General features: G+C 43.5%; 2 protein-coding genes across 2 annotated transcripts; one reads left to right on the top strand and one right to left on the bottom strand.

Moving 5' to 3' along the window:
* Positions 1–303: 303 nt before the first annotated feature.
* LOC146338075 (claudin-1-like) lies at positions 304–903 on the bottom strand. The gene has a single exon (XM_084816354.1). It carries the CDS (start codon positions 901–903, stop codon positions 304–306), a length of 600 nt encoding a protein of 199 aa, XP_084672480.1.
* A 4,288-nt stretch (positions 904–5,191) lies between these two features.
* CEP85 (centrosomal protein 85) lies at positions 5,192–25,508 on the top strand. The gene is made up of 13 exons (XM_084815802.1): positions 5,192–5,550; positions 8,112–8,255; positions 11,443–12,107; positions 13,056–13,189; positions 14,037–14,154; positions 14,914–15,099; positions 15,975–16,127; positions 17,026–17,180; positions 18,571–18,688; positions 19,957–20,007; positions 20,102–20,209; positions 21,706–21,931; positions 22,415–25,508. The coding sequence occupies exons 2-13, from the start codon at positions 8,201–8,203 to the stop codon at positions 22,576–22,578; spliced, it is 2,133 nt and encodes a 710-aa protein (XP_084671928.1). The 5' UTR covers positions 5,192–5,550; positions 8,112–8,200; the 3' UTR covers positions 22,579–25,508.
* The last annotated feature ends 236 nt before the right edge of the window (positions 25,509–25,744 follow it).

Raw genomic sequence — 25,744 nt, 5'->3', positions numbered from 1 at the left:
TTGCAATCCAACAATAGCTGGAGGGCTACGTTTCCCAGAATAGAAATAAAGGATGCCTACAAACAGAGGACTGTCCTCTGACAGCCCTTCAAGTAGAGGACTGTCCTCTGTAAAGGAAGACACATGGCCACCCTAAACACAACATGTTCCAGATTGCTAGCTATTACTGAACCACAACCTGCAAATATTTGGGGGGGGGGGTGTCCTGCCACATACAGAGAGTGCTAATGTGGTTGGATCAGAAGAGCCACCAACCCATTTTGTTCCTTCTCCAACCAGTTACCCTGAAAGACCTTCTGTTCCTTAATAATCAATGTTGTAGGGTGCAGGTAGATTCCATACGCTGTTGTCATTCTTCCTGTAGAAACTTGTGGCCAGACACACTCCAGCAAAGGCCTCTGCTGCTCCTCCGATCCACCCAAGATAGAGGCATGTGCCAAGACGGTACTTGTCCTCAACTAGGATCTGTGGGTTGATAATGTCAGCTAGGGATCTGTATGCCATATAGGATGTAGCACAGAGGTACAATACTCCAGAGAGCAGGAGCAGGAGCCCCGAGACTCCTGCAAGGTAGTTGTTGGGCCGTTCAGACCACCAACGTGCCCCCACGTGGCTCAGAACATAACCCAGGAAGCCGGCAAGCACCGAGAGGACAGTCAGGGCCCTCACCATCTGAATGGGCCAGGAGATGGCCAACTCTTCTGGGACAGGTCGACATTCCTTGCTATATATGCTGCTCACCTCCACACAGCTCTCCCAGAGGCCGTCGCTGAAGGAGACATCTTGAGGGAAGTCAGGTCTTTGGGCAAATTCACGCCATTGTGGGGTGACGGTAGCAGCCAGCATCAGGATCCATCCCATTGGTGCAACCACCAGTCCAACCATCATGGCACCAGTCGCCATAATCCTCTAAAAATGGGACAAGGATATCTTCTAGATCGAATCTGAGATGGAAGTGGGGGCGGATGGTGATTCTGTGGAAGGGGAAAAGTCCTTCCCTCCTAAATAACAAGAGTGCAATCCAGAGTTGCTTGTCCTCACAATTTGGGACTGATGTCGGAATCCAAGTAGCTACTCTTTATATTTTTGGTAGCCAAACCACCTTCACACACACACCCACACAAACACACTCACAGCACAATTACAAACAACTTGGAAAGGAGTTTACTTCCAAAAGAGCGAGTGTTGTAGCACAAATGAGCCAAACGTACTCCATCTAGTTATGCATTAATGCCGATGTTCCTTCTATTTCTGGACCCCAGTCGTGGCCAGTCATAATGAATGTCTTTAATCATTAATATGCAACAGGCCAGCTCCATAAATAGCAATTTGTCTTGAACAGATATACTCACATTGATAAAAACCTGTCCTTAGATTTAAAACAAATAATATCCATCAGCTGTATTATAATATTCAATGATGCGGAGAAAGCATTTTGAGTTCCTATGGAAGTAGAAAAATAATGTTAAATAAATGCTTTTAAGTTTAAACTTCAGCAGTCCGAAACCAAGATTTGTTGCCCCTACAAATAAAAGTTTAAGACAAGATACAGTTTTATGTACATGTTGCAAACTATGATAGCAGTTTAAATTCTCAGATAAATGTGCAAGAAAGATTTATGCAGCAGGCCAAATATTTAACAGAAATGGAAAAGTAGAAGTACATAGAATCATAGAGTTGGAAGGGATCCCAGAGGTCATCTAGTCCAATCCCCTGCCAATGCAGTAAACCCATTACTACAGCATCCCTGATAAGTGGCCATCCAGCCTCTGCTTAAAAACCTCTGAAGGAGGAGGTCACCACCGACCTTCTATCGTCAAACAACTTGTACCATCTGGAATTCCTTCCTGATACTGTAATTTCCTCTCGTATAGAACTGCAATGCACAAGGGTATTGGCGACAAAAATATAGAACTACAAATGAACAATTGTCGTTGTTCAGTCGTTAAGTCGTGTCCGACTCTTCGTGACCCCATGGACCATAGCACGCCAGGCCTTCCTGTCCTCTGCTCTCTCCCGGAGTGTGCTCAAATTCATATTCATTGCATCCGTGATGCTATCTAGCCATCTCATCCTCTGCCGTCCCCTTCTCCTTTTGCCTTTAATTTTTCCCAGCATCAGGGTCTTTTCCAGTGACTTTTCTCTCCGCATTAGGTGGCCAAAATATTTGAGCTTCAGCTTCAGTATCTGTCCTTCCAATGAGCACTCAGGGTTGATTTCCTTTAGGATGGACTGATTTGACCTCCTTGCAGTCCAGGGGACTCGTAAGAGTCTTCTCCAGCACCACAGTTCGAAAGCATCAATTCTTCGGCGCTCAGCCTTCCTTATAGTCCAGCTCTCACAGCCGTACATTATTACTGGGAAAACCATAGCTTTGATTATATGAACCTTTGTCGGCAAGGTGATGTCTCTTCTTCTTACTATGCCATCTGGGTTTGCCATAGCTTTCCTCCCAAGGAGCAAGCATCTTTTAATTTCATGGCTACAGTCACTGTCTGCGGTGATCTTGGAGCCCAAGAAAATAAAATCTGTCACTGCTTCCATTTCTTCCCCTTCTATATGCCAAGAAGTGATGGGGCCAGATGCCATGATCTTAGTTTTCTTAATGTTGAGTTTCGAACCAGCTTTTGCACTCTCCACTTTCACCCTCAACAAGAGGCTCTTTAGATCCTCTTCGCTTTCTGCCATTAGGGTGGTATCGTCTGCATATCTGAGGTTGTTGATAATTCTCCCGGCAATCTTAATTCCGACCTGTGATTCATCCAACCCGGTGTTTCTCATGATGTACTCTGCATATAAGTTAAATAAGCAGGGTGACAATATGCAGCCTTGTCGTACTCCTTTCCCAATTTTGAACCAATCGGTTGTTCCATGTCTGGTTCTTACTGTTGCTTCTTGACCCTTGTACAGGTTTCTCAGGAGACAGGTAAGGTGGTCTGGTACTCCCATCTCTTTCAGAATTTGCCACAGGTTTATTTATTTATTTATTTCTATACCGCCCAATAGCCGAAGATCTCTGGGCGGTTCACAAAAACTAAAACCAAACAACACACAATAAAACAATTTAAAATATATAGAACATTAAAACCACAATATAACAATACAACCACAATAAAACCTAGCAGCAGTAGAGGAGTTTAAAATACAGATTTAAAACAGCAAAGATAAAAATTTAGAAAGCTAAAATGCCTGGGAAAATAAAAAGGTCTTCACCTGGCGCCGAAAGGAGTACAATGTAGGTTGTTGTGATCCACACAATCAAAGGCTTTAGCATAGTCAATGAAGCAGAAATAGACGTTTTTCTGGAATTCTCTTGCTTTCTCCATGATCCAGCGAATGTTGGCGATTTGATCTCTAGTTCCTCTGCCTCTTTGGAACCCAGCTTGTACTTCCAGTAGTTCTCGGTTTACATAATGCTGAAGCCTAGTTTGTAGGAGTTTGAGCATCACCTTGCTGGCATGTGAAATGAGCGCAATTGTACGATAGTTTGAACACTCTTTGGCATTGCCCTTCTTTGGAATTGGAATGTAAACTGACCTTTTCCAGTCTTGTGGCCACTGTTGAGTGTTCCAAATTTGTTGGCATATTGAGTGCAGCACTTTAACACCATCATCTTTTAGGATTTTAAATAGCTCAGCTGGAATACTGTCATCTCCACTAGCTTTGTTGTTAGTAATGCTTCCTAAGGCCCACTTGACTTCACTCTCTAGGATGTCCTGCTCAAGTTCAGTGACTGCACTATCATGGCTATCAGGGACATTCAGATCTTTCCTGTATAGTTCTTCTGTGTATTCTTGCCACCTCTTCTTAATCTCATCTGCTTCTGTTAGGTCCCTGCCTTCTTTGTCCTTTATCATGCCCGTCTTTGCACAAAACGTTCCCTTGAGATTTCCGATTTTCTTGAAAGGATCTCTAGTCTTTCCCATTCTATTGTTTTCCTCGATTTCATTGCATTATTCATTTAAGAAGGCCTTCTTGTCTCTCCTTGCTATTCTCTGGAAATCTGCATTCAGTTGGATATATCTTCCCCCTTTCTCCCTTGCTTTTCGCTTCCCTTCTTTCCTCAGCTACTTGTAAAGCCTCATCAGACAGCCACTTGGCTTTCTTGCATTTCTTTTTCTTTGGGATGGATTGAGTTGCTGCCTCCTGAACAACGTTATGGACCTCCATCCATAGTTCCTCAGGCACTCTGTCTATCAGGTCAAATCCCTTAAATCTATTCCTCACCTCCACTGTATATTCATAAATTAGCATTTTAATTATCATTTAGCAACCTTCCCAATTAAATTCCTTTCGTTGGGGATCTTACATTGACTTGACCTTTATGGCATAATTTATTTGTACCAGTCCAGAGATTCGGCTATGCATGCAGGGACTCCATTGCACATATACAAAACTTTACATACAGACGCTGCTCTATTCTCTTCAGTCCTGGGGAACGTATCATTCCAGAGAACTAGGACACATGCATGGAACAATTTGCATCGGGCTTGCCCCTTCCCTAGTTTTTTGTGCCTGTGATGTTTTTATTTGTATGTGGCCTTAGGTGTTGGAAAGGCAACTAAGGTCGCAATCCTGTGCATGTTTAGACAAAGAAAAGGCTTACAGTTCCCAGCATGCCCCAGCCAGGCATACTGGCTGGGGGATGCTGGAAGTTGTAGGCCTTTTCTCTGTCTAAACATGCATAGGATCGCACCCTAAATCATTTTAATTAAAAAACAAATATTCTGCACCTGGCTCCAACTGATCAAGCTGGGAGTTCTGGTGAACAAAAGAACGACAAACCCAGCAAAACTGAAATCTACCCACACAGTGCTAGCCTAGAGAGATGACGTAGGCTCATGTATGCTATATAACTTAGGGCACAATCCTATGCACGTTTAGGCAGAAAGAAGTCCTACAACTCCCAGCATGCGCCAGCCAGCCATGCTGAGTTTTAGGCCTTTTTTCTGCATAAACGTGCATAGGATTGCGCCCTAAAGCATGTAAAAGTCCCGACGCAGCAGCAGCAGCAGCAGCGTAATATCAACTCTGTCCTATAGCTTTCATTCCTTCCGCCCTCTCTTCTACAACTTCTACCCTTACTACGGTTCTCGAGCGCGGACAATTTTCTTACCCGAGTTTGACTTTTGGCGAGAAGGAGGAGCTTGTTGTCCAAGGCGATCATTCATTGGGCGCTCACCAGCCAGTCGTCTTCGGAGGCCGTAAAAGAACGGAGAGGAAAGGGGGCGTGGCGCCGCGCAACGCCGCGGGAGAGAGCCGCGAGCTTTCAACGGTCGCCGCGCGTGAGGGGCGCCATGGGGAGGGGGCGTGGCATGACATCCGCAGAGGAGAAGGGGCGTCGCGAGCCTTGCCTTTCCTCCTCTGGTAACGGTCGTGGCGCATGCGTCGTGAGCGGCGAGGGGGCTCCGCTTCCCCTGTGTAGCTTTGAGGAGATTTAATTAAATCGGCTCCGCGCTTACCTGAGCGGTGGGGCTGTTGTGTTCCGCCTCAGCGTCCCCTCAAGCGGCGGAACTGCCGCCCGCGGACCCCCTCGTTTGTGCTCCGGAGGTAATAATACAATTCCTTTCCTCCTTGTGGGTTAAGGGTCCCATCCTGACCCCCTTTGACTCCTCGCCCCACAACTCCTCTCTTTCCCCCTGGAACTAATTCCCTGACAAAACAGCCGTATCCCCCCCCCGGGGGGGGCAGTGAGGAGTGGGGTTTGGTTTCTTCCCTCAGGTAGTCTTCGCCTAGCTTTAAGTGCCCTCAGAGTATGGTGACAACAGTGGGGGGGGGGAGCCTGCCAAAGTGCCCCAAAGTAGCTCTCCCTCCCGCCCCCATTGCTGGACCCCTGTGCTGACTTGGAGGAAAGACGTTCTTCAAATACGAAGATGTGGATGATGAAGATGATAGCTGAATCACGATCTGGAAGCTGAAAATAAGGCTTCACGTACTTGAAAGCTGAAAGACGAAATCCTACGCATGGGTGGATAGAAAAAAGAAGTTCTACAACTCCCAACATTCCCCAGTCAGCATGGCTGGTTGGGGAATGCTGGGAATTGTAGGGCTTTTTCGTGACTAAGCAGGCGTAGGATTATGACCTAACTTTGTTAAAATTGATATGGTTTACCTCAGAAGGAACATGTTAAGGATACGAACGTTACAGTGAAATATACTGCTATTTCGTCCCCCCCCCCAAATCTAACATATGGGACAAAACCCCCTGCCCCCAATTTCCTGTTCTGTAACTCTTTAATAACTTTTTCTGGTACTCCTACGGAGCATGCTAAAGGTCACTTCAGATGCAGTTCCCAGCATGACTACTCAAGAAGTAACTCAAATTGAGTTTAGTGGGATGTAATTGTGGGTAAGGGTGTATAGGATTGCAGCCTCCATGTGGATTAGAAACAACAGTCTTGTGGCACTTGAATATATCTGTCAATACACACGCATATACACATGTTAGTTATATATACTGCACACTTTACTGTGGCATAAGTTTTCATGGACTGCAGTTCACTTCATTAGATTCATCAAGTGTTTGTCCTCAGTTGGCAGACATATGTTCTCTACATATCTACGTGGGGAAGAAGAGCAAAAATGTCAACAGTGGGACCAAAAGCCATAAAATGTAAGGGACAGCCATTAAACAATGCAGTTTTTCCTTCTGAGTGTGGGTGAGTGTGTGTGGGTGTGTAATTTGCCAGTTGAAGGAGAATACTCTGCACCTGATGTGGTAAGCTCTAGTTTCTAAAAGCTTATGCCACAATAAATCTTAGTCTTTATGGTCCTGTCTACACATGTTGGCCATGTTTACACAGAACAGTAAGCCAGGATTCAGGCGAACTGTGGTTTATTATGAACAAGCTGCCTGCTAGTGTGTAGAGCCTATGCACACTTGCTTTGCTCCTCCCTGCTAGAGTACCTGCTAAACAAACCAGAAAGTGTGTATTTAGTGTGCTGTCTGAACTGAGGATCCTGGCTTGTTGTTCCCAAACAAGCCAGTATTTGTAAACCAAGAACCAGTGCTGGTTTGTGTTTCTAGCTTGTGAAGGAGTTAACCACCCAGTGTCCCTGGTTCAGATGACATGCTGAATTGGCTGTATGCAGCAGCACACAGTTTGTTTTCTGGAATCCTGGCTTATTTCAACCTGTGTGCAAATGCAACCTGTATATAACAGTCTACACCTCAGGAGTTTAATGTGTGTTACTCATCTCTTAGTCATGCTGGATCAGCCTTCCCTAACCTGGTACTTCACGTATGGGCCCTGCTGGCTAGGGGTGATAGGAGTTGTAGTCCAATACATCTGGAGGACACAAGGTTGGGGAAGGCTGCACTAGATATGGCTGCATTCAGAGGTAATGCCAAACTATCGTTGACATTGAGAGCATAAGTAAGAGAAGATTAGGAGCTCCTGCTTCTGATTAAAGCTTTTGTTTTTTCTTATCTTGGCAAATCAGGGTCTCAAACCAAGGTTTGACAGTGGCTCCCAGACCACATTTGCATTTTAGACATATGGGCACACAAAACAATGTAAGCTTAACATGTTAAGAACATCTTTACAACCCCAATCTTAGGCATATTTACTTGGAAGTTCTGCTAAGTTTAATGGGACCTATTCCCCAAGGCATGTATAGGATTACATTCTTCAACATACTAGAGATAAGCTATTCAGAGTTGCTGTTCTAGTGCAATGGACAGCAGTGCAAATTGGTTGAGGCTCATACTTTAAATTGGAGCTGATTTGTCACACCAGCACTGCTCCTAAAACCATGTTGTATCCAGAATGACTCACACATCAGCAATTGCACATTGTGGGTGTATTCTGCTGATTGTGTGATTAACAGTAAATCCTAGTTTGGGTTAACCATGGTTGAAGTTGATGCATGTCTTTGTAAGCTGCCCAGGGAGCTCCAGCTATTGGGCGGTATAGAAATGTAATAAATAATATCTAAACTCTATAGTGGTGGTGGAGATTTTGCTATAGAGGAGAGTGTGCACATGCTCCTGTGGCCTTTCACCAGTCGTTTAGCAGTGGTTGAGGGATAGGCTGTATTTGCATTAACCTTAGTTTGGGAATTCTTATGGACATCATAAATCCTAACCATGTAACTTTCCCCCTCTTTAGATTCCAATAAAGACTAGAAGAGTAGTTTCTTAGATACATTCTTCCAAATCTCTCTGAAATTCCAAAGACATTCTGGGCATAGATCAAATATGGCTACCTATGGGGGCACAATAATTGGGACCTCCTCATCAAACAGTACAGATGGTAAGTTTTTGTTTTTAAGTTTCTTAATTCCTATTAAGACTTTATATTCCAGGTTACAATCCCTTTTCTGCATCACTGCCCACTGTGTCAGATGAGACAGCGGAAGGGATAAATCAGTGTTTGGGATTAGTAATGAACTGGATGAGGACCAATAAACTGAAGCACAATCCTGATAAGTCAGAGATGCTGTTCATGGGTGGTTAATCTGATCAGTCACATGGTGTTTGCTCTCTTCAGGATGGTGCTGGACTGCCTGTTAAGGATGAGGTTTGCAGTTTTGGGGTGCTGATCCAGCATTGTCTCTGGAGGCCTAAGTGGCTTCTGTGGCACACAGTGCCTTTTACTAGCTTAGGCTGGTGCCATGACTCCTTCTTGACAGGGATAGCCTTACTGCATGATACATGCTTGATAACCTCCAGATTAGACTTGTATAGTGTGTTGTACGTGGGGCTATTTCTGAACTATTTGGAAGCCTTTGTTCAGAACCTGCAAGATTGCTACCTTGGACTGGCTACAGGGAGTTTTAAAAAAACTCCACTGCCTTGTAGTCTGTTTCTGAGCACTATTTAAAGTGCTGGTCATTGCCTATAAAACCCTAAATGTGTTGGGCTCTAAGTACCTGAAGGTCTGTGCAACTGTTAAATTAATCTTGGAGGCCTTTCTCCGAGTATTCACACCTTCAGAGGTTAGGCAGATGGTGACACTTTGTATATGAGATGCACATCCCAGAGAGATTCTTTGGACAGCAAATTCGTTGTCTTTTTTTGTGCCAGGCAAAGACCTTTTTTTTACCCAGTGTATCAGCTGGCTGAATGTAATTGCTGTTTTTTCCCTTCCCTTGGTTTTATCAAGTTCTTGTGTCTGATATTGTATTTAATCTTTAACTGTAATGTTTGCTGTTCTTTGAGCTTTTTAGCTGAAGAATGGCATACCAAATGCATAGACATCCAGAGCCTGGCTGTCTGATTCTCCCATAAATTGATCACTAATTTTAGAAATCTCCCTCTTTTCCTGAGACTTTCCATATCACATTTCCCTACACAGATATACTCCTGGGGTGGGGTCGGGGGGACGAAAGACATGCCTATGTGTACCATCATGGATGTTGCTCATGCAAGTACCTATTTTGCGGTGTGTGTGTATATGTACACCCATTGAAAACTTAGCAATCTGATAGGACCCTGCCACCAACCACTGGCTTTTCATTGCGTGTACACACAACACAGTATACTTGCATGATTGTCACATATGACATCTACATGGACTTCCTTTTCTTATGCGCTATGAAGCCTCCCCCGCCCTCCAGTTTAAACACCTTAAATTCCTATTGAATTCAGTGATACTTAGTTTTGAGTAGGCATGTATAAGACTGTGCTCTTGGTGTGTTAGACACTTCAGAGTGTTCGGTCCTAATTTGTCCTTAAAGTTCTCTGGCACTCAGACCCTTGCTAAGGAAGTGAAGATTCACTTCACCGCTGGTGGGGCAACTGTCATCTTCACTTGGTTCTAAATTCTAACATGCTGGCAGTGATCTGATGGCCAGTGTCCTGGTAAGGGGAGAGGGTGTTCTTTGTTTCCCATGGGGGAAGCAATTCAGTTTTGGGAAAAAGGGGAGCAGGGTTTGCTCCATCTCTTCTCGGATGCTGTGGTGCCTTCTACTTCCCTGCTATCCACACCTGCAGCTCTGCTTCTATTCTGTTCCCCTTCTTCTGCCTCCCCCCACATTGTGGAAATGTTGCTAGGCCCACACCTGTCACGCCAGTCTACACTCTTGTAGGGCAAATGTCATATATGAAATAGTCCTGAGTTGAAGCTGTCTAGCAAGGTGAGAGGCCTGGCTGAGCTGTGAATTTTTCCGCGCGGACATTCTCTGACCATGTCCAGATGTCTCTAATTTAGAGGCAGAATGCATGTATCTACTTTTCCAGGGTGTCTTAGAAGGGCTGGGGGAAAACTCTTTCAGTTCTCTTAAGAAATGCTAGGAATTAAATGTGGGACTTCATAACATGCCAAGCCACAGTCTTACAGCTAGATACAACTTTAGTAAACAAGAGATTTGGCAATCACATGTTTAGCACTAGGAGATGGCCTCTCCTTGCCCCCACTTTCATATGACTAACTTTCTAAAATGTAAACAGCACTGTGTTGCCCTCCTATGATCATTGCATAACCAAACTGCAGTTCTTGAAGGAGATTTTGGCTGATCTATTTTTCTGACATTTTTTATTGTATACTAGTAGCTTGTCTGCAGATCCTTAACCATGCATTGCATAGTGTCAGTTTGTGTGATAATCAAACAGGGCCCCTGCATTCCTCCTTATATCAGCATTTGGGTATTACAGACATGTGGCAAACATGAGATCATTGTCCTGAAGCAGGAAAGAAGCAATATTCCAGAGAGACAAACTTTAAAACTATCTTTTTACTGACTTTGTGCTGAGTAGGAACCTGAAATTGATGCAGTGGTATCCTACAGTCTGGAAAGGAAGGAACATTGTTAGAAAACTAGGTGCCTTGCTGCTCAGTTGAGTTGTTGTTTTTCCTGTATTGAAACTTGAGAGTTACTAAGAATAACTTCACACTTCCATCTAGTCAGATCTGGTACCTCTGCGTCACTTTTTTTCAGTATTCGGCTCTGTCTTATTCCATACAACTGTTGGGAAGAACCAAAGCTTATTTTTTGGAGAAGGATAGTGCAACACATGGCAGCAATTGCTTCAGTTTCTTAGGAAGGTGTTCCAGTCTTCTGCTTCTTTGGGGTGGCCGCCAACTTTGCTTGACGTGTCTGGCAATAAATGAGAGTTGCAGTGCTGTGAGTTGGGAATATAATCAAGAGCTTAACTCCTGGTTCCTGAGTAAGTTTCAGCATTTTCTAAAGGCAACTTCAAGGTTTATTTTATGAGTAACTAGAAAGCTACGCTTCTGTTACAAGATCTTATTTGGCCAAATGAAGTTAGTCTAGATGCAAATCTGGATATTTGTTGTGATCAGATGCTGTCACTTTCTGTGCTGGAAAAATTAACTATCCTTTTTATAGGAATATAGCATTTCCCTTCTACTGTAAGCAGTAGTTCTACTAAATCATACAAGTTTCCTCAATGCTGGGTGTACAAAACACCATGGGAAAACTAAGTATCAGCTGTGTGTAATGTTTTGGCTCTAATTCTGTGGTTGTTTCTCTTCTTAGCATTTTGCAGTTCCAGTGACGGTTCTTCATTTCAGCCCATCAAAACCCAAGTGGCCATCCCTACAGCTCATGTCATGCCTTCCATGCTGGATAGATCTCCTTGCTCAGTGGGGAAATCGAGCACACCTCGGACCACCCTGGCTTCCTCCCTGCCAGTCTCTTTGGATGATGCAGGAGGGCTGATGTCTAGCCATGACCCTGATCCTCTGAGGCACTCCCAGGTGTTCCACAGGAGCCCTCTTCAACTGTATCAGACTTCAATGGAAAACGGTTGTGATCAATCAGTGTTCCTTACTTCTGATCAAGCAAGTGTGGGGTGTGCTCAGAAACCTGTCAGGCTGGCTGCTGAACTCACATTTAACCAATCGGCTTTTCTAGATAGGCAGTCCACTGGTCCTTGGTCCCAGCTCCAGATGTGCAATTCTGATACCACTGCTGCTGGCCTAGAAAAAGAACCATCCAAAGTGTTGCTAGATGCTAAACCAACAACAGAGGTCAATAGAGCCCTGGGGCTTAATCCTGCTAGTATGTATTCCAGCCCAACAGCTGCTCAGCCTCAGATGTGGAAGCAGGAAGCCTGCAGCCTACATCCACAAGAGAATTGTGCACTCAGTGCCTGGAAACAGCACTTGGACCGCGTTCGGCTGCAACTGGAGCAGATGCAGGTAGAAAGCATTTTTAAAACAATCAGTTTTTAGCTTTGTGTGTGCTTGTGTGTACATATTCTAGCTTTAAACTAGAATAAAACTTTTAGCCATTATTCATAGTTGCATATTAACTGGGTATTCCACTTTACTTTTCCCTCTTGAAATACAGTGCATACACATATTACTAGGGCATTCTATTTTTAAGGGCAAGTCTTTCCCCTGTAAACTGTTTCTACCACAATCCCTTGGGCAGTGGCTAGATCTAAATGGAAATAAATGTACAGTTGTTGATGACTAATGCTGTTGCATATAATTTCCGCCTCTTGTGCATCTGGTGACAGAGTATATGGTGACAGTACAGTGTAAGAGGCTACCTTGACTAATGCTTAGTGAGAAGGAAGCTGCTAACCATTTGAGTTGTCTGTGTTCATGGTGTTTTGATTTACAGGGCTTTGAAGAGGGGTAGTGTCATGCAGGTTTTCAAGGAGAAGTTGCAGGCGAAAGGGGCAGCAAGGGGGTGTGGGCAGCGAGAATTCCTGTATTTGTCACATGTCATTTGTAATGAGTTTTGGGATTCCTCCAACATTTTTCATCATGCGTTGTTTTGCTAAATATTGCTGCTACGTACCATTAGTTCCAGTTCTGATAAGTTAAAGCAGAATGAGCGCAGCTCATTTTTCTTTATTAGTCTTGCCATAAAATCCAGTCTCTTCTAGTTATATCAGATAATTTTTGTTCAGTGACTTCAGTCAAATGTTTTCTTGGTACACACACTGATCTAAATTTACTCTGCAGAGAGCTATTTTTCCATAGTGTTTAGATGTGGGTCTGAAATAGCTCTATATGAGGTGAGCCTTCTGTGTATTAGCGCATGCAGAATGCAGAGAACAAAATAGCCTATGCGATACTGACTTCTCCAAGAGCTGAACCTCATGCCTTGTCTCTGTCTGAACCTCATGATTCCAGCTGCAAAATAAAGCTGCTTACTACCATCCCTTTGTGAACAACACTTTACTGCACACTCTTGATCCAGCCCAGTGGATCGGTATCGTGAATGCAAATGAGAACCTGCTCAGGGAGAAAGAAATTCTCATTGACAGGTAAGAAGCAGAACAACAGGACTATGTTGTACGTTTCTGGAGCAACTAACCATCTTAAGACTGTACTTTAAGTTAGCAGAAATACTAATCCTAAACACTCTTACAAGAGAGTAAGCCTCACTGAACACATTTGGGCATACTTATGGGTAAACATGGCTGAGCTTGCGCGGTAAGTTTCATTCTGAGAACATAATTAAATAGTTCAACAATGTTGTCACCCAGATGGGTCAATACTGTGAGTACCCTGCTATGCCAAGGGTATAGGATTGGTGGGGGAATATGTCATCTTTCTTTAAAAGGTTCTTTAAAAGGTTTTTTCATCCCACCTTTACTGATAGCAGTAAAAAAAAACGCTTAAGTGGGTTTGTGTGGCCTCTTCTAGTTACATTGAGACTTAGCCTGTCTTTTAACTGGGATAGTGAAGCTTTCTCTTCTAGAAAAGAGTGTCTTTCTAGTGCTTTTAGGGCACAATCCTATGCATGTTTAGACAGAAGTCCTACAACTTCCGGCATCTCCAGCCAACCATGCTGGCTGGGTATGCTGGGAGTTGAAGAATTAATTTTTGTTTATACATGTATAGGACTGCACCCTTAATTGGCTTTTATTAGCTAAATAGAGGAGGATAGTGGAGGAGGATAGCCTCTCTCCATTGGCTTTCCCCCTTCCATTATTTTCCCCATGTCTGCTTTGACCTCTGGCTTTAGACTTATGAACAGACATAAGTAAACACTGTTTAAAACACTGTCCAGAAAATCCCTTCAGCTAAAGTACACTTTCAGTCATGACTTCTGATTGCTTGCTTTTGTAAATATTTATACATGTGCTTTGGGATTGTTCTTATTTGAAGGCAGCGACAGCACATTTCCACGCTGGAGCAGAAAGTACGAGAAAGTGAGCTGCAAGTCCACAGTGCCCTCTTTGGCCATCCTGCTCCATATGGAGACATGTGCCTGCTCAGAATGCAGGTAAACATCAGTTCCTCATCATTGGTGTGGTTTGGCTTTTCTGATGGAAGACCAAGGAATAATACTGATTTGGAGGAGGTGGGGATGGGGGGAAAGTCATACTACTCATCTGCCACTTCAGGGTTGCTTTAACTCCTAATCCAACTATATTGACTGCAGCCTTGTAAACAAGCTCACAAAAGTTAGTAGCCTGTCAGGGACTGGCAGAAGAGGGATGGAAAGCTTTGTCCTTACTGCAGCAGCCTGCTGCTTTTCTATGCTGGGCACAAAGGGAAGGGCCTCCCTCCTTCCAGCAGCAAGCTTGGTTCTATGCTCAGGAGGGACAGAGCGCTCCATCCCTTCTCCATCAGCCCAATCACTTGCCTGCATGCATTTCCTTGTCACTTATAGCTACCAGGCTAGTGTTTAAGGGCATCATTCTATGCATGTTTAGATGGAAAGAAGTCCTACAACTCCCAGCATTTCCCAGCCAGCATAGCTGGCTGGGGAATACTGGGAGTTGTAGGACTTTTTTCTGTCTAAACATGCATAGGATTGTACCTTAAAGCTGATGGAATGTACCGTGGTTTGATGGGTATGTAACAGCCACATCCTGTTATGATTATGATGGTGACAATCGTCATCATGATTGTTGTTTTGATTATTGTTATTGCTGTGACTGAGTCAGAATTCTGGCAGCTTCTCTGGGGGTGTAATCCTTGGTGTGGGTTTTGGGAGATGCTTGGGACTATTGTAATCCTCATTAAGTCTCTTTTGCAGGAATTGCAGCGGGAGAACATATTCTTACGGGCTCAGTTTACTGAAAAAACAGAGTTGCTCAGTAAGGAAAAGATTGAATTGGAGAGGAAACTAGCTGCTGCTGAAGCGGGTATAAAACAGGTCCAGGATGCCCACAAGGAGACCATACAGAAACATACAGTGGAGCTGAAGAAACAAGAAGACAGGGTAGGTGGTCTGTGTTAACACTTGAGGGATCACCCAATTTCCATTAAAAGTCCTTGACTAGGGAAGGAAAACATGTCTTTTTGCCCATAGATGGTATTAGCCAAATATTTTGCTTCAGTGAACACTGCAGGTAGTAAGGAGGAACTACCACAGAGTACTTGGGGCAACATCCCTGATTTCCTCTACAGAGGAACAAGCATGAAACCCTCATCTAGATTTGGTGGTGAGGCAAGAACACAACTGCTGCCTGCACCTGACTTTATGCAGAAGGGTTGAGCAGAGGATCTCTGTGTTAATACTTGGCTCTTCTAGCATCTATACATAGAGCTGTGACACACTTTATGCTTGCTGATTGATTTAATGCAGCACTGCTGTGAGAAATGATGTTCTGTGTTAAAGATTCTAAATTGAGAATTAAATAAGGTAGAGAAAGGACTGAATGCTGAGAACTTTCCAAGATTTTTCCAAAATGATTGCGCCAAAACTAGGCTGGGTTTATCTGACCATTAGAATCCTTCAGTTTTTCAATATAAAGCTGAAATCTCTATTCTGCTTGTAAAACATGTGGCACTCCTCATCGGCACGTCTCAAGGGGAATGAGGTTTTTTTTTTTCCTTGGCTGACATGACTTGTGCCTTGGAGTCAAGTTGCTTCTGTTGTGCAGCCTAGAGTGGGATTAACCTGCGCTATATGATGATCCATTTTATTTTGGAGTGCTGTACTTGAATGGAAACTCGAATATATATTTCATTTGCTGCTTATGGGCACAAATAGCGTTGCCACTCACCTTCAGGCATCTAAGCCTGAAGCATGTACTTCCCTGTTGGGTGAAAAGCACTGCTGTAAGAGAACCCAAACATGTGTTGTTTGTGCAGGTAAAGGCAAGAGACAAACACATTGAGCATCTGAAAAAGAAGTGCCAAAAAGAATCTGAGCAGAATCGTGAGAAACAGCAGAGAATTGAGACTCTGGAACGCTACGTTGCGGACCTTCCAATGTTGGAAGATCATCGGAAACAAAATCAGCAGGTAGAGTAGTATCTCCTAGATACAGCTGAATTTGAAGAGCAGCTGGACAGGTCTGCGCCCATAGCTGTAGGTGTACATGATTGACTAGAATGGCAGTCTGTACTGTCAGAAAGGGAAAGATTCTGATCTAGGACTTCAGTAAAATAAAGCTGCCAATATCGTAATGGTGTTGGTGCAACTGCACTTTGAATATTGTGTACAGTTCTGGTCACCGCACCTCAAAAAGGATATTGTAGAGCAGGAAAAGGTGCAGTAAAGTGCAACCAACATGATCAAGCAACTCCCCTATAAGAAAAGGTTACAACATTTGGAGATTTTTAACTCAGAAAAAAGGCGAGTAAACAGGAGACGTGATAGAGTTATATAACATCAAACATGGATTGAAGATAGTGGATAGGAAAAAGTTCTTCCTTTCTCATAACACTAGAATCTAGGGTCATCCAATGAAGGTGAATGGTGGGAGATTCAGGACAAATAAAAAGTATTTGTTCACAGAGTGCATAGCTAAACTATGGAATTGGTTTCCACAAGATGTAGAGACGGGCACCAACTTGGATGGCTTTACAGATTTATGGAGGCTAAGGCTATCAATGGCTACTAGTTATTATGGCTGTATATTATGTCTAATATCAGTGTGCCTCTCAGCACCAGTTACTGGGGAGCACAAGTATTGCCGTCAAGTCCTGCTTGTGGGCTTCCCATAGGAATGTTGTTGGCCACTGTGGGAACAGAATGCTGGTCTAGATGGGCCTTTGGTCTGATCCAGCAGGGCTCTTCTGTTATGTTCAAGTTGCTTGGAATTGTAAAAGGAGATGTAGCAGTTGCTACCTTTGTACGTAGGCAGACTGCTAGATGGAATTCTGCTGCTTCTGAAGTGTGTTCTCTCCCTCCTTCCTAGCTAAAGGAATCTCAGCAGGCAACTACAGCTTTGCAGGAAGCAGTGACTGTTCTTGAGAGGGAGCTTGGAGAAGTCCGTGCCAATTGCAGAGAGAAGGAGCTGCAGCTAGAAATGCAGAAACACAAAGAAATGGAACTGCTTTCCACTGTACGCAGGTAACGTTCCCTGGAACTGAAAGCAGAGAAGTTGAGTGGAATGCAGGAATATTGCCTTCCAGTGTGTTCTGGAAATCTAACATTCTGTTGTGCTTGTGCCAGTGAAGCCTTCCTACAAACAGTATGCACAACAGATGTGGGGAGGAGAGTGGGAGAGTGTGATAACACATGTGTCAGGGAAGGAAGTGGGGATGTTAAGAAGAGAAGACTTTGCCACAAGAGAGCAAACTCATGGAAGACGGGGGGGGGGGGAATATATTGTAAAGCTGCCTTGAATGCCAACTGTAGCAAACTGGCAACATTAAAAAAAAAACAACTACTGAAATAAAGTGGGTTTGGGGGCAAAGTGGTGGTTTGGGAGGAGGAAGCTGTAGGCTTGGGGGTTAAGATAGTGCTGGGGAGAGAGAGAGACAAGGAATGGATAGCATTGGAGAGGAGATCATGGGAGATGTATGTGTGGATATGAGGCAAAATGTTGGCTATAAGCCTGTAGTAGGCTTGCATTGCTTTTCTGCCTAATTCTCAGAATTTTCAACCATAAAAGATACTCTGTTTTCCCATTTAAAAAGATGGTGAGCATTCTATCTTAGGAACCAGAAAAGCTCATTTGAACCAGAGTTTTGGACTGCTTTTAAGACTAGTAACAGTCAAACTTAATGTGATGGCAGAACTGTTTTGTTCAATCTGCCCAGTCACGTAAGCTGAGCAAGATAGAGCAGCATGTGTATGAGTGACCTTTTACTGTTAGGAGGCTGTGTCTGTGCTAAATCCTTCCCCCTGCTCATGTCTTCCCAGAGTCTGCTCTCCCTCCTATCATATGCTTTTCTCCTCAACTGGGTGCCCTTCCTTGGAATATATTTATTTATATACCCTTTCCAAGATTCATAATCTTCTAATGCAGCTTTCAAGTAACATAAGTCATTGGGATCTTTCCCAGGGGACAGTTGTTCATAGATGGCTTTGTGGGGCAGGGGATCAGGGGGACAGTCCAGCTAGAACAGGCTCTGAAGTCTTATTTGCTTGACTGCCTCCTTCCTACCTTCTCTCTCCTGGAATACAGTGAAGGTCCAGTGAGTGAGTTGAGGAAACTTGCCTTGCTACTTAAGTCTGACTGTGGAATTCTTCTTGCACTGGGAGAACAGTAGGGAAGAACCAGCAGACAAGGTTTGGCTATTGCCTTGATCACACAGAGAAATGGTTGCCTCCTTAATACATATGCGGTCAGGATTGAAGAGTATCACAAAGGGTGCATTTTCTGCAATTTAACAATGCATGGTTTTGGAGTGTTGTAGTATTTCAAATTTGTTCTGGAATTACGATTGTGAAACTCACCTTCAAAGGGTGAGCTTGCTGAGGTCATTCCATTTAGTGGTGGCATCCTGTTTCTCAGTTTGCAAGATAAGATGCAGCGTGGGAAGACTTCAGCATCAGAAGACTATGCTCAAGAGATAGAGAGAGAGAAACGAGAAAAGGATTCTATGCAAAAGGAACGTGATCTCCTCAGAAAGGTAACAACTACAACTGGGAAATTGGAAGATGTAAGGGGACTCCTATTCTGTGCAAATTGGAGCATCTGTCCTGCTTTTCCCATCTTATATCAAGCATTCCAACTAAGTACCTTGCTTTTTTGTGATTTCTGTGCAGTCCAATATATGGATTCTGGATTTGTGCACAGCAAAGTTCAGAATCTTCTAGAACTACATGATAAAATTTTAGGAAGGAGGCCTTCCCCCAGCCTTCGTGGTTCATGCCCAAGGAGCATAGTTCCCATCTTCCCATTCATTTCCTAAAAGACTGCTGCAGCTGCTATATAAGGAAGCATTTGAGTGAGAGCAGGTCATAACGACATTTGCAGCAGGGAGGGAGGGCAGGATGTGTGACTGTTCAGATGACTACTTGAAGAACTACAGTTACAGGTAAGCAACCTGGTGGGGTGCTTGTTCCTTTTTTCATCATGAAAATCTACATCAGGGGCAGGCAACATGTGACCCTTAAGCTGAATGCAGCTCTTATTGGTGATTTGTGCAGGACCCCTGTGTTCACCCTGTCACTGAAGTTCCTGCAGCTGCCACCATTGTTTCTCTCCCACATGTCTTCCCTGGCAGCATAACCACAGCCTGAAAACTGCCACAGAAAGCACAGCTGCCGCTCTTGACTTGTCTTCTGCTCCCCACCCCCCAGCAAACCCTGCCAAAATCGCTGCGAAAAGCACCAGAAGCTTGGCATTCCTTCCCTGTAAGAGACACTCTGGTCAGTGCTCACAAAGTTCTATGGTGTAGGAGGACGCTCTGTCACCTTCCTGTTACCATACAGCTGCCTGGCAGTGGTGTTGGTGGGGATGCTGCTGCTTTGAGTGACCACCACAAAACAAAGATTCCAAAATAAGTGGCAGAATGGATGAATGGGGAGGATGGAGGTTACAAAAATAAATGAAGGAAAGATAAAAGTTGAAAAAATAAAACATTAAGAAAAGTATGTAATGAAACATAAAAGGTACAAGTATGTGTGTGATCCCCGGCTGCCCACCCAACATCCCATGCAGCCCTTGTGGCCATTCAATTTGCCCACCCCTGATCTACATGCTTGGCAATCTATCACTTCCTGCAAGTATGTTCCTGAGCTAGCGCTGCTTTGCTGTGGACTCTCCAGACACCTACATTGGATCATACACAGTAGAGTACATGTACATTAGTGTGTTGCTTAAGCTTTTGGAGTAAGAGAACATCTGGAGGATTGGAATATATGGGAATGTTTTGATCACTTTGCTCATTTTCAGATTGTGGATAATCAGAAAAAGAAAATTGATCAGTTATCTTCACAAGTAAAGGTGAGTTTCTTGTTGAAGGATTGGATATATGGTTCATGCACCCAACACCACCAGTAGGATAAGCTGAGCTTGTCTCTTTGTATTTGTATTCCAGGATCTGAGGGAACAGATAGCTCAGGAGGAGGGCACAGGTCAGGCTCTGAAAGCAGAAGCATTGAGACAGGAGAGTGCATTGCAGCAGCTGCGTGTAGCTGTGAAAGAGGTACACTTCCTTTTAAATGTTGGGATCTGTTGGACAGAAATTACTATCCAGATTGTCGTGCCATAGGACTCGTAGTGCTCGTTTATCTCTGTATAGAGCTCCCTGATAGCCTAAGGAGGCTGTTTCTTGCAATTTAAATATGTACCTATGTTCTAATTGTGCATGGTGTTCTTGCAGCTTCTCGGCACTGCTGGAGCTGATTCACATGATCTTTCTAGCATGTCAGGACATGGCTTGCTGTGCTTTGCATGAGCATTGCATTTGCTGTAAATTAGCTCCCTGATTTCCATCACTGGGTGGCACAGAAACCATCCTGTAGCAAAAGGAGGCTAAGGAGATCCACCTGATGCAATTGGGTGACTGCTTTTCCACAGCTCAGACAGTTGTGATAGGCATCATAATCCACATCCTGACTTGTCCTACTGCTCTGACTAGCTTTCGGTTTTCTTTTAGGCTGCTAAAATGCATTCAGTGCTGAAAGCTCTCTAGGTAAATTACACACAGTTAAGGATTAAACCCCTGAAATCTGAACAGAATCTCTCCATATGAGGCAGCCATAAAAGGGTTGAACTTTTTACACTGCCCAAATGAAAACAAATTAGAATCCCTAAAAACTAAGGCAGTCAAGGACTTGCCATGGTCTAGATCAGTCTACATAGAATCCCTGCTTTATGACTCTCCAGAAATGGCATCTAAGGATCAATAGCTATGAATATTCCTGGTGATCTTGCTCTCTGTAATACAAATTGGGTTGGTCTATGACCCAGTTTGTTGGTTAACTCTGGCTTGTTTAACCCCTGAACAACCCACAGTGTTCAGGTTCGGATGTTACAATAACTACTTACGAACGGGATGATCATAGGTTGTTAATTGAAAGCAGAAATGAAGAGCATGCCAAAGGCAGCTTGCTCACTCATGCTCACCCCCGTCAATTCATGGGTTCGAAAACCCATGGATTGGTGGGGGTGAGCAGGAGTGTGCGAGCTGCCTTAACCCATAAACTGATGTTACATGTGCACTGGGTCATTGTCTTTAGTTCTGACTGTTCTGGAAGAGATTTTAATTTAACCATAGAGCCTTGGTTTTTGATCTCCATCTGGGTATAGACAAATCTGAGACTCTGAAGGAGAAATCTCTAAATTGGAATGACTCTGAGAAATGTCTACATACAAACAACTTCCTGTGCAGTAGCATTATTATTTCTGCAGGTGAGAGGTATGGTAATCTGAAGAATGTGGCTTCTGTTGCAAGAGCCTAGTATCAAATTGTCCAGCATCTAATATTTCTTTTCTTCACTCCACTAATTTTTTTATGGGGGTAGTATTGAGATCACACAATGACCTCAGATCTCATTAGAAAGTGGATGCTCCTGCCAATCTGTAGGTTCCCAAACATGGGTATGAAATGTGATACTGTAGAGCGGCAGCTTCTCACTAGGGGGCAGTGACGACCCAGGCATTGGTCTCTAATACTCCTGCTTCTGTGTCTGTCTTTAGCTGTCTGCACAGAATCAGGAACTGATGGAGAAAAACCTGACTCTTCAGGAGCATCTCCGGCAGATAGAGCCAGGTCAGCTACTGTCTGATGAGACGGCCCAACTTATCCAAGAGCTGTATAGTGAGCTGGCCAGCTGCCTGCAGGACTTGCAGTCTGTCTATAGTGTTGTAACTCAAAGGGCTCAAGGAAAGGATCCCAACTTGTCTTTACTGTTGGGGATTCACAGTAAGTAAATCTGAGGGCCGGGGGTGGGGAGTGTTCAGAAGCTTGTGGTGGATGATGAATCTGTTCCTCTGTGGTTTTGAAGATATAAAGAAAGCATCTGCATTCCTGGGTGCCTAGTTTTAGTAGTTAGTAGGTTGTGGGGATCAGAGGGAATTTTGTGCTGAATAAATCTTTGAAATTGTTTGCTCTGGCCCAATTTGTTCAGGTGTGTGTGCTTCAAGATTTGCGTCTTGCAGAATTTAGAGATTGTGTGATAGAATTGCTGGACACTGCTATTCTTCACTTCCTCATCTAGTTTCTGAATCACTTGGAGAAGGTGCCCAAATGTATTCATGAGGGACAGCTAGAAATATGCTTCTGTTTTTAAAGGGAACTGGCCGATTTCCAGTGCTAGCCTTAGATGAGATACATGCAACTCAAATACTTATGTTTTCTTTGTCAAGTGATCCTACGATTAAACTGTGACTTTGTCTGACTTCACAGCTGTGCATTGTTCAGTTAAAGAAAAGGAAGACTTGCTGAAACCAGACATGCTAGCAAAGAAGTTGGAAGATGTGAAACAGTTGCACAAAGAGATTGAGGATTTGCGGACTGCTATTTCTGATAGATATGCACAGGATATGGGTGACAACTGCATCACGCAGTGAAGACAAAGATGGAACCTGAGGACTGTGATTCCAGATCAATGAGAGCTGCTATGGGGTGGGGTTTTCAGAAGCTCCTTAATATATTCTGTTGTGGTGCCAGGTGGAGCCTTTTCCTATAATGGAATCATTGTTTCTCTTGCCAGGAAGCATCTTTGAGGGAAATGTTTGTTTGGCACGCACTTCCCTTTTATTTGCTAGATCTGAGCAAGCTACTAAATAGTTGGTCCTTCTGGACATGGGTCTTAAACACTGACATAATTGTAGTTTTAGGGCTACTTCACATTGGCAGTTGCATGCTAGGAGCTACAGCCTTTCGTCACCTAAGTGTCTGCAATCTTATGGGGAAATGTAAGCAGAGCAGTATGTGGTTACAGCCAGCAGTCATTTCTGTGATTTAGAGCAGCACTTTTTCCAGACACCACAATCCTGGAAATTGCTGTGTCTGTATCTGTGTAATATACAACACAGTTTGAGCAAGGAAATTCTTGTGCAATTGTGGGCATGTACATAGCTGAGGAGGGATTATGGTAGCATGAATGTAAAAACTGAATTGGCTTGGGTAAAGATGTTCCAAAGGAAGTGTGAGCAACGAAGAAAGGTCTATGTTGGCAGCGCTCTGTAACAGGTTTGATCTGAAATTCTTTTCGAGTACTCTGAAGTGTTCTTTCTGGTTCCTTTTTGAACTGGAAGCAAGATTGCTATGCTGAAGTTCTCAAAGGCCCACAAAATCCTTTATGAATATACCTTTGTAAGCCTGTGCTGGTTCTCCACATGTCTAACTGCAGGGTGGGGTGGGGGAGGATATGCCCTGCACTAGTGAAATAAATGTTTCTAGTGTTGGTGCACCAGTATGGGCTGTATCGGCCTTCTCCAACCTATGGCCTCCAGATGTTTTGGATTACAACTCCCAGCATTCCTGACTGTTGGCCATGCTGGCTGGCATTGATGGGATTTGAAGTTCATAATGTCTGGAGGAGACCAGGTTGGGGAAAGCTGGGTTGAATGTTCCCATGCAGATGCACTTTTTAAACAAACCTTCCCCAACCTTGTGCTCTCCAGATACTGTGAATTTCAAATCCCATCAGCCCCAGCCAGCATGGCCAATGGTCAGGAATCCTGGAAGTTGTGGTTCAAAACATCTGCAGGGCACCAAGTTGGTGGAAACTGTTTTACACTATATTTTTGTATCTTTTTTTTACCAAGTACTAATGACATTTTAAATGGTGTGGATTTTCCACACTGAAATGCCTTAATTCTTTCTAGAAATAAACTCTGAAAGATCAGCTGCATTCTTATAGGTGTGTGCCTGCACTGTAGTACTTGAACAATGCTTCATGATTATCCCCACCTCCTTGAGTGGCTTATGACACTCTTTCCATCCATCATGTGGATCTGATTTAAACTAAAATCTTCTTTGATTTCCGTGAAATAGTGAGGTAATGAGAGTTCACTGGTTAGTCATTAAGACTTCAGGTGCAATGTTTAGACAGAAAAAAGTGCTCCGACTCCTGGCATTCCCTAGCCATCATGGCTGGCTGGGGAATGCTGGGAGTTGTAGGATTCTTCTGTCTAAACATGCATAGGAATGCAGCTTAAGTAGATCTATGCATCCTTTTCATCGAGTAGTTGGGGGATAGGTTCTTGAATGTCCCACCTGTATTAAAAACCAAAAACCAACAAATCTTTCCAGTTTTAACATTAGGACCTTGGGAAGAAAGCTAAGCAAGGCCTCTTTCCCTGACATACCAACTGCCTATAGACAAGGAGTTTCTAGTATGGGAGTATGTTCAGTCTTCACTCCCTTAGGTATATGAATACACGTGGGGTTACTAACTCAAGAAGCAGTTTACTGTAAATTGACAAAGAGCATTTGTTACCTGCATCACTCCATCCTGCCACTCCTTTCTCCCCACATGGATGAAATTGCAAAACTCATCTAAAAAATCTGTGCTTCAACATGCAGTTGTATGTATGTGAGTAACATCCCACCAGGAATACCTTGCTATGAATATTTTGTTAAAGTACTTTCCACTGGAATACGTTGTGTCTGATCTATAGTTTTGAACATGAAGAACTCCTGAATAACCTAATTTAAGGAAAGAGTACCATGAACTAAATGGGGGAAACTTGGTAACTAGTCTCCATTTCGAAGTGCAATGTATTAGTCTTTCAGTCTTCAATGCAGAAGGGCAAGTGACTGCATACTGACTCTGCAGAAAGATAGGGACACATGAACAGCCTCAAAGGCTAAAATCTTTCCAGAACAGGCAATGTGGAAACTGAACTTCTCCTAGTAAGTTAGTGTGGCTATGACTAATTTCTGGGTGGAATCATCAGCATGCTGCAAAATGAAATTGAGATACAGCTATAGTTTCAGTGTAGGGCTTAGTGTTGGAGGTGACAAATCAATAATTCTCTCCCAAGCATTTGGGTTGTGGCCTGGCATGAGCATGAAAGGATGCTCTGCAATGGGAATATCCAAGTTGTATATTCTGGTATTGGCCAAAGATAATGGCTTGCTGAATTCAGGCTGTTGCCCAAGGGGACCTTATCCAAGGGTGCTGCATTTCTGAAAGTTTAATAGAAATGTGGCATTTGTGTAACTTTCTTCCCTTTGACAACTTCTACCCTCCTCAGGGCTGTTTACAAGTTCCCCCTACTTCTTTCGGAAAGTCTGAGCTTTATGACTCCGGGCAAGTGGAGGGTGTAGTTACTTTGTTCTCATGGCATTTGGCAAAACTTGTTTGCTAAAGGAAGACATGCATGTGTCTGCAGAGGAAAAAAACAAATCTCAGGGCTATAATTTTACTATCTGAGTCATACATTTTGTCTTTGCTTGTACCCAAAGAGAACAACTTCTGCCTTATTTGTACTTAGTATTTTGGTTACACAATAAAGCAGGTTTTCTTCTTTTAAAAAGTGTGCCATTCAAACAAAAGGACTGATTTAATGATTTTCACCCCGGGTTGTACGCTTACCATACTTATGCATGGTACCATACTCATGCTTTGACAGCCTTCCATTTCACCACCAAGAATCCACTTTCTCAATTGAGCCTTTTATATTTTTTCTTTTTAATTTAGCTTTGTTGTATTAACACCTCTTTTGATGTTAGTTCAGTAATGTGGAAAGCATACAAACTGCCTGATTCTATTCTGATTTCTCA

Source organism: Heloderma suspectum, chromosome 10 (genome assembly GCF_057233095.1).
Source record: "Heloderma suspectum isolate Gila_16-S chromosome 10, 16-S_ref, whole genome shotgun sequence".
NCBI lineage: Eukaryota > Metazoa > Chordata > Lepidosauria > Squamata > Helodermatidae > Heloderma > Heloderma suspectum.
This window is presented reverse-complemented; position numbering and strand designations above follow the sequence as displayed.

What these genes read in the sequence shown, in the direction of transcription:
- LOC146338075 (XM_084816354.1), bottom strand. Translation starts at nt 903, where the DNA reads ATGGCGACTGGTGCCATGATGGTTGGACTGGTGGTTGCACCAATGGGA.
- CEP85 (XM_084815802.1), top strand. Translation starts at nt 8,201, where the DNA reads ATGGCTACCTATGGGGGCACAATAATTGGGACCTCCTCATCAAACAGT. An exon ending in TGCAACTGGAGCAGATGCAG is followed by an intron (nt 12,108 to 13,055) that starts GTAGAAAGCATT and finishes TCATGATTCCAG; the next exon opens with CTGCAAAATAAAGCTGCTTA. An exon ending in TTTACTGTTGGGGATTCACA is followed by an intron (nt 21,932 to 22,414) that starts GTAAGTAAATCT and finishes CTGACTTCACAG; the next exon opens with CTGTGCATTGTTCAGTTAAA.